This window comes from Phaenicophaeus curvirostris, chromosome 5 (assembly GCF_032191515.1).
Source record: "Phaenicophaeus curvirostris isolate KB17595 chromosome 5, BPBGC_Pcur_1.0, whole genome shotgun sequence".
In the NCBI taxonomy this organism is placed as follows: domain Eukaryota; kingdom Metazoa; phylum Chordata; class Aves; order Cuculiformes; family Cuculidae; genus Phaenicophaeus; species Phaenicophaeus curvirostris.
In genome coordinates, this window is record NC_091396.1 from 25,710,888 (window position 1) to 25,728,163 (window position 17,276).

At 43.7% G+C, this 17,276-nt stretch overlaps 1 protein-coding gene across 4 annotated transcripts in view; it reads right to left on the reverse strand.

Annotated features, from left to right (window-relative positions):
* Window positions 1–11,190, reverse strand: part of PRR5L (proline rich 5 like) — a 37,270-nt gene extending 26,080 nt beyond the window's left edge. The window contains exons 1-5 of one of the 4 annotated variants that reach the window (XM_069858120.1): window positions 11,019–11,190; window positions 10,580–10,758; window positions 5,734–6,009; window positions 4,300–4,380; window positions 267–315 (exon numbers count right to left, since the gene is read on the reverse strand). In XM_069858120.1, the coding sequence (XP_069714221.1) occupies window positions 267–315; window positions 4,300–4,380; window positions 5,734–5,852 (249 nt within the window). In that variant the 5' untranslated portion in view covers window positions 5,853–6,009; window positions 10,580–10,758; window positions 11,019–11,190. Of the gene's footprint in view, window positions 1–266; window positions 316–4,299; window positions 4,381–5,733; window positions 6,444–10,579; window positions 10,759–11,018 lie in introns of those variants that run through there. The other 3 variants (XM_069858121.1, XM_069858119.1, XM_069858122.1) reach the window with 3 other exon arrangements.
* Window positions 11,191–17,276: the final 6,086 nt, after the last annotated feature.

The window sequence follows — 17,276 nt, forward strand, 5'->3', positions numbered from 1 at the left end:
TCTTGACCTTGGTAGGCCAATAGCAGCCTCTCTTAAGCACAAAGGAAGATTATCCTTAATTTAGCACATACACCTGAAAGTATGATTACTCCCAAGGCTATACAGCCAACATTAGGAAAGTCCAGTATCTTCACATCTTTTGTAGCAAAACACAAATGAAACTTGTAGGTTACTTGTATGTAAAAGGGGTCCTAATTTTTTTTTTTTGAGGCTAAAAAGGTGGAGAAAGCAAACCTCAGAAGAAAGAAAGCAAATCATGTTAATACCTGAAAGTAATCTGTGATAAAGGATCCAAGTTCACCCTTCAGCAGCCGTCTGTAAACAGAAGGAATGCAGCCATGAAGTAACAGTCATTGCTGGTCATCCTTACATGTACATTTGCACTTTACTACCAGTTATACTCAAGATACATAAGTATATGTGAATGTGCCATTTTGGCCACAGATTTCTTTTACATTTCTGTATACACTGTACAAATGGCTATTCTTAAATTAGGAGGGAATGGAGAAATCAAGCCGGACATTGAGAACGAGCAAAAAAAAAAAAATTACCCCCCTGAATGAACAGAAAGTTAAGGAGAAAATTTAAACTTCTTTAGTTTGAAACTAATCATTTTTTCTGCTTTTTTTTTTAAACAAAGATGCCTGTCATTTCACTGAAAATAACTTATCTCCCTAATGTTGTACTTCCTTTTCTCTTGGCAGTAGAAGGTGGGAGGATAAGGAGTAATAAAGTAAGCACAAGTGGAAGCCACAACTTACCAGTGACTGCCACATTTTTATAAGAGGCATGCTTTTCAAGAAAGAAATTCTAGACAGTTAACAAAATGTGTTTAAAATATATGGCAGGCTGAAGCCACTCTAAACAAGCATTTCTGATAAAAACTGTGATAAAAATCATGCTGTGATAGTTCTAAATTCTAAAATATATTTATATTTCAAAATTCCAATATAAAAATGAGGATAGATTTACACCAGAAGAAACAAACAAAAAACCCCCAAACAGAATCACAGAATAACCAGGTTGGAAGAGACCCACCGGATCATCGAGTCCAACCGTTCCCATCAAACACTAAACCATATCCCTCAGCACCTCATCCACCCATGCCTTAAACACCTCCAGGGAAGGTGACTCAACCACCTCCCTGGGAAGCCTGTTCCAGTGCCCAATGACCCTTTCTGTAAAGAATTTTTTCCTAACGTCTAGCCTAAACCTCCCCTGGCGGAGCTTGAGGCCATTCCCTCTTGTCCTGTCCCCTGTCACTTGGAAGAAGAGGCCAGCACCCTCCTCTCTACAACCTCCTTTCAGGTAGTTGTAGAGAGCAATGAGGTCTCCCCTCAGCCTCCTCTTCTCCAGGCTAAACAACCCCAGCTCTCTCAGCCGCTCCTCATAAGGCCTGTTCTCCAGCCCCTTCACCAGCTTTGTTGCTCTTCTCTGGACTCGTTCCAGAGCCTCAACATCCTTCTTGTGGTGAGGGGCCCAGAAATGAACACAGGATTCGAGGAGCGGTCTCACCAGTGCCGAGTACAGAGGGAGAATAACCTCCCTGGACCTGCTGGTCACGCCGTTTCTGATACAAGCCAAGATGCCATTGGCCTTCTTGGCCACCTGGGCACACTGCTGGCTCATATTCAGTCGGCTGTCAACCAACTCCCCCAGGTCCCTCTCCTCCAGGCAGCTTTCTAGACAGACTTCTCCCAGTCTGTAGCACTGCATAGGGTTGTTGTGCCCCAAGGCACAACAAAACAACTCAAAAAAAAAACCAACTCAAAGTTCAGAGCATTTGCACTTTCAGTAACTATAACCATAAATTCTGTAGCATTATATTCTGCAGCATTAAATACTGCCTTAAATTTAAGAGGCACCCAATGCTTTCTACTGCAAAACAGTACATTTTTTTGCTCTTCTAAGATTTTTGCTTTTTACCAACACGAAGCACTCAAGAATGCTCAAAATCAGTATGTGAATTAGGGACCATCCAGTTCTGAGGTTGGTTTCTTATTAACTGACTACATCACTTTTTCCTAATTTTTGCTGAAAGTTAATTTTGACAGAAACCAACCTTCCTTCCTTCCTATTATGTCACACTTCTACATTTATTAGCATGCCAGCATGCCTTTACTCTTTCTCTGAGTGGTTATATTCACCTCACCCATCTCAAAGTGCATTTTTATTTCTATGAGATGGATACACCAGATAAGCGTTTGGAGGGGCATTTGCCAGAAGTTTTCTATCAAGGGACTTTCTACCAGCCCATTGGCATGAATTTCCCTTGCACAGGTAGACCAGCAACCACAGGTTGGCATCCTAGTCAACCCAAGAGAGGGGCCTACTAATCATAGCCAGGTCACCTCCTGCTTCCCAAAATCTTATCTCTCAATGGTATTTCTTACATTTCCTCCTCCTGTGACAACTGACTTTCAGAGCAGTAAAAAAAAAAATATTGCCCAGTGAGATGGTATCAAATCACAGCAAGATAAAAATTCGGTGGCAGCAATCCAGACCAAAATGTTAGCACCTGCCCGTCTCCCAGTCCCACCATTACTATTCTACTTTAAAATTCCCCCACATTTCTCACTGTTAAATAACTAAGCTCTGTGCAGAAAACGAGTTGCTTAAAGCACTGCACTTGCCAACTTCCACCACGAAGCTGAATGGAGCAAGGAAAGCAAGCAAGGAAAATGCACTAACTTGACCAAACAGCATACAAGAGTTGGTCATCTGACATGTCTGGCTTTTTGCCTGGTGTCAAGCTAGAGATTCACCTCACACAGAGCCAACATTGTCCTGGGAGCTACATCAGTAGTCACAGGTGCAAGGCTGCCAATCCACGTCCTTTGCTCTTTACATGGACATCAATAAGCTACTTGAACGCTAAGGTGGCCTATTTAGAGAAAGACATTTGGAGATGGAATCAATGCTCAGAGCACCTGCAGGGACATTAATCAAGTATAATATTTCAAGGTGAGTGCTTCCAAGTGCTGTCTGAGAGTGCCTGTCTGTGGAAAAGGTCATTTCCCCTCCCACCATCAGCACTGCTTACAAAGCATACACAATTCAGAAAGAATTCCCTTTTCTGTGCCCAGCTCTTGACAGTCTAGAACTACTTTAGTAACCAACATGAAGAAAGCATGGTCCAAGCCCAGGCAACACCAATTCTGTGCAGTGTACGGTCTCCTCATAAGGGTGGGAAGGAGCACCTGCTTGCACTGGGTTGGCAAAGCAGGCTGCATCCACCATGGCAGGCAACAGCCTGCAGACAAGTGACAACACCCAAAGCCTGTCCTCACGTCTGCCAACAGTCTGTGGGTTAGGACACTTCCAAAGTCTTAGGATATTTGGAATAATACTAAACTTTCACCTTCGGGACCAGAACAAATATGACAGTCTTGTGTCCTGCAAGCTGCATTTATCTTGAAAGTAGGAAAAGATGTAGTTTAGACTGCTGCTTAGTACCTATTAATCCCAAATTGCCATTTGAATCTTTGCACTTAGGAAAAATACAACAGGGATGGCAGAGCACATAATGAAGTAGGAGAGGCTCGTATGACAGCATTCATGATGAACGTAGTGGGAAAGAGAGAGGGAGGAGGTACTACATCCATGAGCTCTGACAATACTCCTCTTAGCAGCACTTGGAACTAAGGCAAAAATAAGTTGTACTTTATCTTCTCTACAGCTAACCAAACTTTCCAAATAATCAGAATGAAACCATAGATAACCATGAAACCTACTTAAAAAACCCAAAATGACGCTTTTAATCATCACTGTTAATGTTAGATGATGTTTGTTAGGCTTTTGTTTTTTTTATCTTTAGAGTTCATATTTTCAGGTCTTGCTCTGCAATTATCGTGTGAAGATTAAGCTTTTAAATGACATGCTGTGTTTTGTTTTCATTTTAAACACCCCACAGGGGGGTTTAGAAGAGATGTAACTACCATCACAAATATTTTGATAAAAATGTGCTAAAAACAGGTAGAAGAGGCAGACTCCCTAGGAAAGGGTAAAATACTTTTAATCCAAGTCAATACACATCCTGTCTTTGTCAAAGCTACATATCCACAGAAGTCAGAGAAACCTTATCCAACTGCCCCATGCCATTCACACCACCAAACAGCAAATAAAAGAAAGTTAGCCTGAAACCCAAAGTTGTGTTTGTTTCAATCACTGCTCCTCCCACAAGCATCCACTAACTGCAGTTCTGTAGGGGATCAAAACCAAGCAAACATCAAACTAGCAGGAGAAAAAAAACAAACAAACAGAAAAAAAACCCAACTTTCATGCATTTCAACAATCTACCTGATATTTTCATTGAGGATGTAGAGTTCATCGTTCTGCAAGCCTCCTCCTTTGAACACATTTATCACTGCTTTTTGAACACTAGCAAGAAAGAAATGAGACAGTACAACATCCATAAATAACAGCCACCAGTATGATTTAACACATAACACAATGTGAGCTAGCTGCCAAAAGCTGAGTGGTTTTAATGGGGTGGAGAGGTTAGTTGCATTTAAATACTTCCACTCTTTCTCCTCTCAAAATCATCACTCTTATTTTACCACATCTCTCATGGGAGATAGAGTAAAACCAGCCTCAAGCTATGCCTAGAGTAAACAAGGGGAAGTCGTTTCAGGAATATTGTTCACAAAGAACAGGATCATGTCAGATATATCTTTACCATGACGGTTCAGCTGTGTGCTGCAGGCTAGTTGCTACAAGGAGACACAGATTTTTGGCAATATCTGCCAAACACATCATATCACATTATCCAGGGATGCTAGCAAGAACCACCCAATTCACTGTAGCTGGCAGGACCCTGGCTGTGCTGGAAGACATTCTGCAGCCAGCATCACCTCCATTAGACACAACTTTAAGCCCTGTTAATGCTTGTAAGATGCTGTTGTAGGATCTTCTGATCCATACTTCTCTCACCAGCACAGAGGAAGTCATAAAGTGACAGCATACAAGATGGTTTAGCAGGTCTAAAGGCTTGCCATGGGCTACAAGAGGTGGTGTCGTTCCCTGAATGGGCCAGCTATGGCACTTACTTCACAGACCTCAGCTCGCTATCCTAGCACAAAACTAATGCTTTTGTTGGGCCACTTTTACGTGACCTTAGCATGCTGAGCTAGGTCAGCAAGACAGAGAGGTCTGAGGAGTACAGAGCTGGTGCAAGGTGGCAGAAGGGAGTGTGGGAACACCCACTTTTGGTAGTGGCAGACCATTAGATCAGGTAAGGACATCACACTCTTCACCTCACACATTATTTTCCCCGGTTGCCAGTGCTGCATGACACACTGCAGACAGGATTTGGCTGTCAATAGGAAATGCTGGGAGAAGCCACAAGCTTAGCAGTTGTCAGAGGAACCTGACCATGGTAAAAGCTTCATAATATGCAGATACATGCCTCTTGCACATTAAGAAACAGGGTTTTATTATAGCAGTAGGAATGTGTTTTCCTAAGTGGTATTTAAAAGCAACTGTTAACAAATTGCACTTCTGTTTTACTTCAAGACAGTAACTCTGATCAACACTGGCCAAAACCAAAGCTGAAAGCTCCTTCGTCTGGATTTTTCCATCTCCATGGAGGCTTTCAATGCTGTCAAAGCTTGGGCATGCTTATAAACAAACAAGCTTAGCCATAAAAGATCTGAAGCACAAAGTTCAGACACATGTGGCCTTTATCACAGGGCTGCTGAGGAGTGAGAGGTCAGCCAAGCAAATCCTGCTCACCTGTTCCAGGTAGAGTTGGAGCTGAGCTGCAGAGCCTGCCGGGCTGCCTGGAATCGGGAAAGGTCACTGAGGACTGGGGAGCTCATGAAGCGACGTCGAGGCCTTCTGAACGAACCCATCTTTGGGAAATGGAGAGCAAAGGACAGAGCTACAGTGAACTCTCCAGTCACAGAGTCAGTTGGAGTGGAGTAGAGCCACCAGAAAGTCTCTCTTCTCTAGAAGGTCTAAGAGTCAGTCTTACTGATGTCAACAAGTCTTCAAAGCCAAGGACTAAGCCTACAGCAAAAGCAAAGAGTCAGCCTTGGATTAGCAGATCCCCCATAGCATCAGGTTGTGCTATGGACACACATTGCACGACAGTGAAGGAATTGAAGCAGTCCTGCAAAGCAAAGAAAAAGAGCAAGACAGAGAAGGTAAGGTTGAAAATACCCTACCCCATTAAAAGCAAATTTGGGCAAATTTTCTGGAATTCAACAGCAGCCTTCTTTTCCATCTTGCCCTTTAACTAATAACCCAGCACACCCAGCCAGAAATACAAGCATGCTCTCTCTGGAGAAAGAGAAAAGAAAACTATTTCACCAGAAACAAACAGAAGATGAACAATGGAAAAAAAAGATGAGGAGACAAATGCAATGCCTTTTTTTGGCTAAGTGCCGTGCAGGGGAACAAATCCACTCATTATCAATCCATTACAAAAAAGAGACAAGAGAGAGCTTCTGCAAGAGATCTGACACCAGATGTTTTGAGAATAGGCAGGACTTCTCTGTTCAGTTTGTTTTCTACAGAATGAAAAGTAATTGATAGGTCTGTATTTTCCACCCTTATCATCTCCATATAGATTGATATGTAGCCCCAGGTAAACCACAAAAATAGATAAAGTTTGCTTGGATTAAAAAAACAGAAAATAAAACCTTTGCCAAATCTTCTGTACTACAAAATCTTCCCACTTCAGAGAAATACAAGCAGTAGATGTAGTTGGCAGTTTGGAGAATGGAGATATGGGAGAAAGGAGAGTCTCTATCCACTCCTCAGACCATAATTCACTCTTAGCACGTAAGAAAACTGCTTCTTCTCCCCCAGGCAGTCCTATTTTATGCTGAGCTCACTTTGCAACCACACCTCCATGTGGTCTTGTCAGATTCCAATTTCACAGAAAGGGTCATTGGGCACTGGAACAGGCTGCCCAGGGAGGGGGTTGAGTCAACTTCCCTGGAGGCGTTTAAAGGACAGGTAGATGAGGTGCTGAGGGGCATGGTATACTGATTGATAGGAATGGTTGGACTCGATGACCCGGTGGATCTTTTCCAACCTAGTAATTCTGTGATCAACCACCATGCAGCCCTTGCAAGCCCTTGCTGTGCCACATACACCATGTGCCCTGCCACTGAGGAAGTTAAAGAAAAAACACAGAGAAAATATCTCTTTTCTAGGCACTGAATACTGTCACATTCTTGGTGCTATTCAAGAAATACATGCAGTTGCTACTCCCCCACAAGCTAAATAAGAGTTTGCACAGATCTTTGTGGAACTGGATCATGGCTACAAGTGCAAATTTTTTCATTCTTTAGGAAACTCCTAGTATCTTTAAAGATGACAAAGCCCAGACAGTCCTTTATGACATGATCTTAGCCTTGTCTGCTGTTGCTTGAAAGGGCAGCAGTCTGTTGATTCTGTGGCCACTCTGTTCCATTAAAAAAAAAATCATAACTTTTAGAAGTTAAGAACAAAGGCAGGCTTTGCTCACATTACCAAAAGGTGTCCTGGAGGCAAAGTGTAAGTACAACAGAAGTTTCTGAGCACAAGTGCTTGTGCCAGTGCTTGTTGTCTCCGAGTTCCAAAGCTAACAGTGTAAGGAGCTGAATGAGTGATAGTTTACTTCTCCCAGCAGTGCAGTAAAATTTATAGCTTGACAATTTTTACACAGGGAAAGCAGCAAATATTTTTCAGAGCTATAAGATGCTATAAAAAGAAGTGCTACTTTGGATCAGTTGTAGGCATTTAATAGGGCTAGAAAGCCATGGTTAAGATACCTGTGCTAGCCCACAAGCCTCCTCCTAACGCTATTTCAGGTGCCATAAATACATATAAGTATATTCATGCCCAGCAATGAAATAATTTTTTAAAGCTAGATGCATATTAATTGGAGCTAGATGAAGTTGCAAGTGAAAAGCACAAATTCAGAAATGTAAATAGGGAGAAAAACCTCTGTGCCTTCATATATGCTTTTTTTTTTTTTTAAGTATGCATAGGAAATTCCTTTGCTTGTTCTGTGTGAGTGGTAAAACACCGCAATCAGGAAAGTCTCTCCTGACCTTAGGCTTCGATTTTACAAGACTGATTCCACAGCAGTATAATGGTGGCATTACACAGGGCCCCAAGACAAGTTTCCTGAACGCTTCTTACCAAGGGAATGTGTTTGTTTCTGCTCACAGAAACACATATGTTGCTTTCCTTAATCTCTGTTAAAGTCACTCAGGCATATAATAGCAAGCTCTTGTCTGCAAAGAGCAGATAAGACATCCCTCTTACCCCTCCCTCTCCAAATCCCAGTCTACCAAGCCAACCTTACTTTAGGTTATCAGGAATTTAAGACCAAATAAAAATTTTTATTCACCAAATAAAAATATCCCTTGCAGGCCCTTTAATTAAGCTTTTCAAATTATTCCATGGAGTTGGAGAGAACAAGGATTCCTCTGATCTACTTCTAATTTCCCAAACTGACTCAATACCAAAAGGCGTCTTCTTTTTTTTCATTATTATTCTTTTGCTGGCATACCCCACCATGAAGCCAGCAACTTGGTGCCCCATAAATAGTCTGGAGGTATTCTGCTGGCCTCATTTATCCTCAATTAAACTTTACAAACTTTCACTATCAAGGTGAAGTACATAAAAGCAGTGACATTAACAAAATACGGGAAAACAGGCCTCTCGGTCAAAGTATTGACACTCTAGTAGTACCCATATACCCACTTCCTAGTATACACTCATATCCACAAACGATATCGCAGCATCCCTGCCTTTCTCCCCCATCTTTTTCACATTCCCTCTTCAAATTGGACTCACATCATGCCTTCATTCATAACATACCTCAAACAAGTGAGATCTCACTTGTCTTTGACAGCAGAGCGATGTAACATTTTTAAAGAAACTCAGTGGTTTATACTTATGCTTTGAGTTCCTGAGGTTAAAAAAAAAGTTATGAAAATAATACAATTCTAGTACTTATTTGCCTGCTACTTCTAAGCCCTTGATGATGCATTTGAATCCCATTACTCCACTCTCTCCATAAGAATGCAAGCTTTGTCTACTTATATCTCAAATAAAAGGCTAAATAACACACCTACTCTGTGTCTTTGATTGCTGGAAATTTAAGGGACTGAAATTCTTGCAAAATAGATCAAGACGACAGTTAACACTACCTGTGTTCCAGCTGAACTTTAAAAAGCAAACATTGGAAGACTTACCAGAGTCTCAACTGACATCAGACAGGCTGTAAACATACTGCATTAAAATAATTATGAAGAATTTTATCTTGAAGGCTGAAGACAAATGTGAAACTGTCCCCTTAACTCCGCTGTAAATCTGCCAAAGGGAGAAACTGCTACGAAATTGACATAGCGAAAAAGACTCTCACATGGGCTTGAGGGTGTTTGAACTTCCCTGTCCACCCTCGGTAATACCAGCTTGCAGATACCATCCATGTAGAAGTCGGTGCAATGCATCATGCTTAACTTAATAGCTACTTCAATCAGAGAATCAGGACACTTTCATCACAAACAACCACAGAATAATCTGACTTTTGAAAAATCACTTCCTAGCTTCACCAAAAAAACACCTGGTTTTCAAACCAAGTCCAAGAATTTTTCTCCCTTCAGTATGTGACTGAAGTACACAGCAATAAAAAATTCACAAAAACGTCGCACATTGTCTATGAGCCATCTATCAAGAGCACACTTTGTCTTAGTTTACTGTTAAATTTTCATTTACTTGACTTGTGCTGGTACTCCAAACCACAAGAAAACACAAAGAATAATATTTTCCCTTTTTAACTTAAGTACCGTGGTAGCACTTTTAAGTTCATGGATCTCCAATATATTATAGCTAAAAGAAAAAGTCACAAATCTTCTGCGGGAATCTCAGCATTCTGTACCCTATGTGGCAGGTCAATCAATCACAACTGCCTCTCTTGGCTGTAAAGAATATAAACAGCTTTAATAGGAGAAATTGAATCTAAAGAGCAAAAAAGAAAATCCAAGTACTTTTACATCACAATTCTTCACTTACCTACGTAGAAATGCCATTAGATTTGGGTTGCTATCACATATCGTGTTCCCAAACCTAACATGCTTCACACAGCTGTAAAATAGCTAACATAAACTTACTGCATGAATTTTCAGTCTTTTTTTTTTTGTTGCCAAAGTGCTAACAAAATTCTTTACCGGGGTCAAACTACAGGATTTGACCCTTAGCTAGGTGTTTTCCTAATTTCAGGAAAGTCAGTTTATAACTTCTCTCCACTGATCTACCTATACCATTAAAGACTACTGCACAGCTGGACTGCTGTATCTGTTTCAGGAAAAAAATACCTACACAACCTACTCATCAGCTTCTGTGTCCTGTGCCTGCTGCTCACTGTGAAATAACACCTGTGAGTGTATACCTTAAATACACATGCACACATAGCACTGTGCGAAAGATGGAAACAGCTCTTGCACATTGATCCTGGTACAGATGAGTTCTGTATAACTGAGACTTTTCATATTATAGAACTGCAGCATTGCCTACAGATACACTCAGCACTTGTTGCTGACAAACAAAAACTCTCTCGTCAAGACAGCTCACTTACATGAACAGATCATCACATGACTGGAAAAGGCAGAAAAAAACATAGTTGTGCTCCGGAGTATTCTTTCAGCATAGACAGGCAGGAGCTGCGTTCTTTGGGGTCACTGCTGGCATGATGCATGGCGGTGGCTGATGTTCCGCAGAGAAGTTGGCAGGGGATGGGTCTGGCAGTTGAAAGACCTAAGAAGCAGATTATGTCCACGAAAGCAGAAAGCATTGTGAATGTTCCTAGGGCAGAAGCTGTCGGTGCTTGTCAAGGAAACACGGGTGGCAACCCCATGGTGGAGACGCCCCAGGGAACAGAGAGCGGGATGGAACTACACTTCACTTCTTTAAGCAGGCGGCCTGCCGCTCACAGCTTCCCCCTCGCCCCCTTCCCCCTTTCGGCGGCTACAGGCTAACACCATTTAGTGAGAGAGAGGAGAAAGAAAATATCTCACCCTTCACCTCCGGCTTCAGGATTACTGTGTCTTCTGAGGGGAAGAGTTGGACCGAGACTTTCGATTTGGAAATGACTCAGTCAGCAGCGTTACGGAGACAGATAGTCTATTTTAAATATTTTTTAAACGGAGAAGTCATACAGGCTTGGTGTCTGTGCTTGGCTCCAGCGGCGCCCCGGCAGCCCGCGCCCCGGCAGCCCCCGCTCTCACCCCGCTCCGCGCCCTCCGCCGCCGCCCCCTTAGCCGCGCTCCCTCTTAGCCGCGAGCTACCGAAATTTGCCACCAACCGGCCAGAATTTTATGCTTCCTGGCTGCCGGCCAGCTTTTATTTTCACTGGCTCCTCCCAGCAGAAACAAAGGCGGCAAGGCTGCTCCCCCCTCCCCGCCTCCCACCCCGTCGCGGTGCGGGGGGAGCCCACCCCGATCCATCCCGGCAGGGCCAGGAAATTCGAATTCTGACCTTCGGCTAAAGCGAGGGAAGAGGAAGGATGGGGGAGCCGCGGCGGTCGTTCCCGGAGCAGGGCGCTCCGGCGCCCCCTCCCCGGCTGCCTCGCCCGGGCGCCGCGGGACCGGCCCGGGGCGCGGAGCTCGCGGAGCCGCAGGTAGAGAAACGGCTCGTTACCGCCGACGGGACGCGCACAGGGGAAGAGGATGTGCCGCTTTAAGATAGGGCTTATTTTCATTTGGCCTCACGGTTCCTTCGGCAGCCGCAGCCCCACGCGGCTGGAAAAGATCACGTGTAATTTGGGGTCCTGAAGGAGGTAAAAAGCCGCAATTGGTTGTGATAGGCGAGCAATCGCATGGAAGGTGTAATTCTAATAGTGACATCGACTTTTGGAGAGCTATTCATTAATTTAATTTCAAGTGCTTAAAGGAGGCAGACCAAATTTGTCAAATGCCATCGTTTTCTCTAACCGCTTGTGTGAATTAATTTAGCCATAGCACTGCTGAAACTCAGTAACTCAATACACTGCTTGTTAAGACGATTCAAATTGTAACTTTACAATTGAATTGCATCTGCTTTTAAAACGGGAAAAGCTGATGCTCCTCTGGAGCCAGTATGTTAATCCATGGGCCCATACTGGGAGCTCTGGCACTTGAGTTGTTCTGTAGATATCCACAGCAAGCTTAGATGAGAACACTTGCCACACGTATTTGTAGGAGAGGTGTTCTGTCTGCCTACTTTTCTATCTTTAGGTGTGTAAAACAAAGACTCACTAAGGTGAACCTTACCTGCTGCCCATTGCTACTGCTGGTTATACAAATAGGACTTACTCATATGAACAGGAATCAGTACTTGGGGTTTGCAGACAGGACTTCACTGTAAGCTATATAAACACATACAATAACGTGTTTCCTGTCCCAGACTGATATGGCATATGAAACCTAGCCAGCATGTAAAATTTTAGTGCATCTTTAATCTACTATCAATTAATGACATATTGTCTTAATTCTGCATCTGCTCCTCAAGCCAAGAGTCACTGATTTTTCAGAGACAGCATTGGTGAAGTGAAGTACGAGTGGTGGTCGCAGTCTGTGGGTTATGAGATAGCCAGGGAGCAATTGCCACTATGGGTAAATTGACTGCAGGAGGAAGGATGTGATTTATCCTATTTAAACTGTTCTCCATGGGCCAGCAAAGATCCTAAGGATTTTGCAGGTGAAGAGAGTGGCAACCTGACATACCTGTTCAGGTGTCATGCTCCATCTATGAGAAATTCTCAGTTTTTTTTTAAAAAACAAACCAACTCAGAAGCTGTCATCTTTCCCCAAATTTTAACTCACATGGTTACAAATCAAAACCTGGCAATATGTTTCAGGTGTGGGAAAAATAACAGTACATGCAAAGTTGTAGAAATCTGAGTTTTTGAGGGGGAAGCTGTTTGCCGTATCCATGTGGTTCTAAGCTTCAGGATTACCACTGGGGGACTTCACTGCCCCAACCCAGACTTACTCTGATCATCCTGATGTATGGCTGGACGCTTGCTTGTGGGAGAAGACAGAGGAAGGAACTGAAAAGATCCCTGCCCTACACCGGGAGGAAGGAGGAGGTCCTCTTTGATTTACTCATTAGGAAAAAGTGAGGTTTCTATGGAAAGAGTCCTTGTTGCCTGCAGTCAGGGCCTCCAGTTACCTTATGCAGGAGCATAGGTACTGGGAAGACTTAACATACAGCAAGTGCAGAGAAGAAAGACAGTTAGAAACATTAGCCCAGCAGAGAGAGATAAAGAACTTAGGTGGGATTCATTTTACCTAAATTTAGCTGTCTGAAAACATATGTAGCTTTCAAAGTTAGATAAGGTAAATCCTGCCCTAAAGCTTACCCAAGTGGAATAGGGTTACAGTGAAAGTGATCTGAAGAGTTATGTTGAGAAAAATGACCTTTAACAGCTCCTTTTTCCCTTTGAGCTTGGGTTAGAGCAAGAAGGGAAGAATATGGTTTCCAAAGAAAGCTCCTCGCCCAACACAGGCAACTGATAATTTACAGACATCTGTTCTCAGTACCAAAGCTAATACATGGTGTGAACTGACTGTCATGCACTTTGTGTGAAAGAAATTGACTCTTCTGTGGCCTTGTTCAATTCTACAGCAAGGTCTCAGAGAAATGAAAAGCAGGCAAATTGACAACATCAACGATGTCACTACAGACATTTATATAATGAATATATATAATTTATATAATGTGAAAAATAGCTACAGATTTACTTTTGCTTTTGACGCTTTGCTCGACACCACACACACTCTCTACAGCAAGACGTATAGCAAGACAGCCCTGAACCCACACGTGTCCTGCTCTCACATAGTCTGGTGTTCAATAACAGCCAAAACACAAGGGTTATGACTATATATACATGTGACCTTTTACTGGTTTGCTTTATGGTGCACTTCACTATGGGATGAATCTACAACATATCACCTTTACTTTGGTTCTGTGATCCAACAGATCTTCAGCATCATGTGCTTCCCAGATATGAGTTCTGGGAAAAGACCCACAATGTGATTTACAAGTAGGGCAATGAGAAGTGGCAGCAATAGATGCCTAGAGCCTGGAGAAGTAACAGAGGTCAGCAGGAGAGCATGTGAAGAGCAACACAAAGGTTTGCAGGCAGTAAGACAGCTTCACTGGGGCTCCAGTTAAGCACCTCTATGCAAACACATGTAGCCTGAGAAATAAACAAGAGGAGTTAGATGTGTGCGAGCCTGCAGGGCTGTGATCTCACTGGCGTGAAGGAGACATGGTGAGATGGATCCCATGATTGGAGTGCTGGAATGGAGGGGTACAGGCTCTTTAGGAATGACAGGCAAGGGAGACAGGGAGGGGGGGTTGTCCTCTATGTCAATGACCAGCTGGAGTGCATGGAGCTCCACCTGGGGGTGGATGAGGAGCCACCCAAGAGCCTATGTGTCCGGATTAAAGGGAGGGAAGGGACAGGTGACCTTAGAGTGGGTTCTGCTACAGGCCACTAGGCCAGGAACAGCAAGCAGACGAGACCCTCTGCAGGGTCATGTTCAGGTGCAGATTCGTGTTCACAAGCCCTCGTCCTCGTGGGGGACTTCAGTCACCCCAATATCTATTGGAGGGACAACCAAATAGGACATGAGCAATCCAGGAGGTTCCTGAATACATTGATGATAACTTCCTTCTCCAAGTGACGGAAGTGCCAATGAGGAGAGATGCTTTGCTGGACCTTGTTTTCACCAACAAGGAAGGGCTGGTAGGGAACATAAAGCTGAAGGGAAGCCTTGGCTGCAGTGACCGTGAAATGGTGGAATTCAAGATCCTTAGGGCAGTGAGGAGAGCACACAGCAAGCTCACTAATCTGGACCTCAGGAGAGCAGACTTCGACCTCTTCAGGGATCTGCTTGGTAGAGTACCATGGGATAAAGCCCTGGAGGGGAGAGGAACCCAAGGAAGCTTGTTAATATCCAAAGATCACCTCCTTCAAGCTCAGCAACAATGCACCTCAACAAACAGGATGTCGGGCATAAACACAAGGAAGCCTGCATGAATGAAGAAGGAACTCCTAGACAAGCTTAAAATCAAAAAGGTGGCTTACAGAGGGTGGAAGCAAGGGCAGGTAGCCTGGGAGGAATACAGAGAAATTGTCCAAGCAGCCATGGATCCGTTTAAGAAAGCTAAAGAACTAAAACTGATAGAATTAAATCTGGTCAGAGACATCAAGGACAACAAGAAAAGCTTCTATAGGTACATCAGCAGTAAAAGGAAGACTAGGGAGACTCTAGGCTCTCTCCAGAAGGAAACAGAGACCTGATTGTCCAGGATACAGAGAAGGCTGTACTCAGTGACTTTTTTGACTCACTCTTTAATTGCCAGAGCTCAAGCCACACCACACAAGTCACAGAAGGCAAAGGCAGGGACTGGGAGAACAAAGAACTGCCCACTGCGGGAGAAGATCAGGTATGAGACCATCTAAGGAACCTGAAGGTGCACAATTCATGGGCCTTGATGAGATGCATACACGGATCCTGAGGGAACTGGTGGGTGAAGTTGCTAAACAACTATCCTTCACATTTGGCAGTCCATTGAAGTTCCCAGTGACTCGAAAAGGGGAAACATAACTCCCATTTATAAAAAGAAACAAAGGAAGACCCAAGAAACTACAGGCCAGTCAGTCTCCTCTCTGTGCCTGGCAAGATCATGGAGCAGATCCTCCTGGAAACTCTGTTGAGGCACATGGAGAATAAGGAGGTGATTTGTGATAGACAAAACGGCTTCATTAAGGGGAAATCATGTCTGATTAATTTGGTAGTCTTCTATGATGGAGCCACAGCATTGGAGGATAAAGGAAAAGTAACTGACATCAACTACTTGGATAAAGGTATTCAACACTCTCATGCATGACGTTTTTGTCTCTAAATTGGACAAATGCAGACTTGACAGATGGACTGCTTGGTGGGCAAGAATGGGCTGGATGGTTACACACAAAGGGTTATGGTCAGCAGCTCAGTGTCCAAATGGAGGCTGGTGATGAGGAACAGGCTGCCCAGGGAGGTGGTTGAGTCGCTTCCCTGGAGGTATTTCAAAAACGGGTGGATAAGGTGCTGAGGGGCATGGTTTAATGATTAATTGGAATGGTTGGACTCCATGATCCTGTGAGTCTTTTCCAACCTAGTGATTCTGTGATTCTGTGTTTTGCAGGGATTGGTATTGGGACTGGTATTGTTTAGCAGCCTTGTTGCAGACATGGACAGTGGATTGAGAGCACCCTCAGTAAATTTGTTGATGACACCAAGCGTTGTGGAGCAGTCAACACACTGGATGGATGGAATGCCATCCAGAAGGACCTTGACAGGCACAAATACAGGCTGAGTGGAGAATGGATTTAGAGTAGCCATGAACATACTTTGGGGTACTGGTAGATGTGAAGATCAACATGCGCCAGCAATAAGCACTTGCAGCCCAGAAAGCCAACCGTATTCTGGGCTGCATCAAAAGAAGTGTGACCAGCAGGCTGAGGGAGGTGATTCTGTCCCTCTACTCTGCTCTTGTGAGATCTCACCTGGAGTCCTCAGCACAGGAAGGACATGGATCTGTTACAGTAAGTCCAGAGAAGGGCCACAAAGACGGTCAGGGGGTTGGAGCACCTCCCATATGAAGACAGACTGAGAGAGTTGGGCTTTTTTAGCCTAGAGAAGAGAAGTCTCAGGGCAGACCTTTATAGCAGCCTTCCAGTACTAAAAGGAGGCCTATGGGAAATCTGAGGAGGGGCTTATCAATCAGGAAATGTAGTGATAAGACGGGTTAACAGTTTTAAGCTGATATAAGGTAGATTTAGATTAGATATTAGGAAGAGGATTTTGCTGTGAGTGTGGAGAGGCACTGACACAGATTGTCCAGAGAAGCCATGGAAGCGCCATCCCTGGAGGTGTTCAAGTCCAGGTTGGATGAGGCTTTCAGCAACCTGATCCAGTGGAAGGTGTATATGCCCATGTCAGGGGAGTTGGAACTTGATGATCTGTAAGATGCTGTCCAATAAAAGCCATTCTATGATTCTGTAATAATTTCTGAAAAGCATTCCTAATTCTGGCACTGATTTTCTAAGAGCTGAGGGTCACACCTGAACCAAGTTAAGAGGTCACCAATCCTTCAGTTTATTCTTATCCTATCCACCAAAGATCTCTTTCTGTTTCCACTTGCTGGAGTAGCAATTATTTGTTCCAGATATCCAATGAGAGAGAAAGAGAGAGAGCAGGCACACAAGCAAGCAAGAAAAAGTTAACTCCTACTAAAGTGGA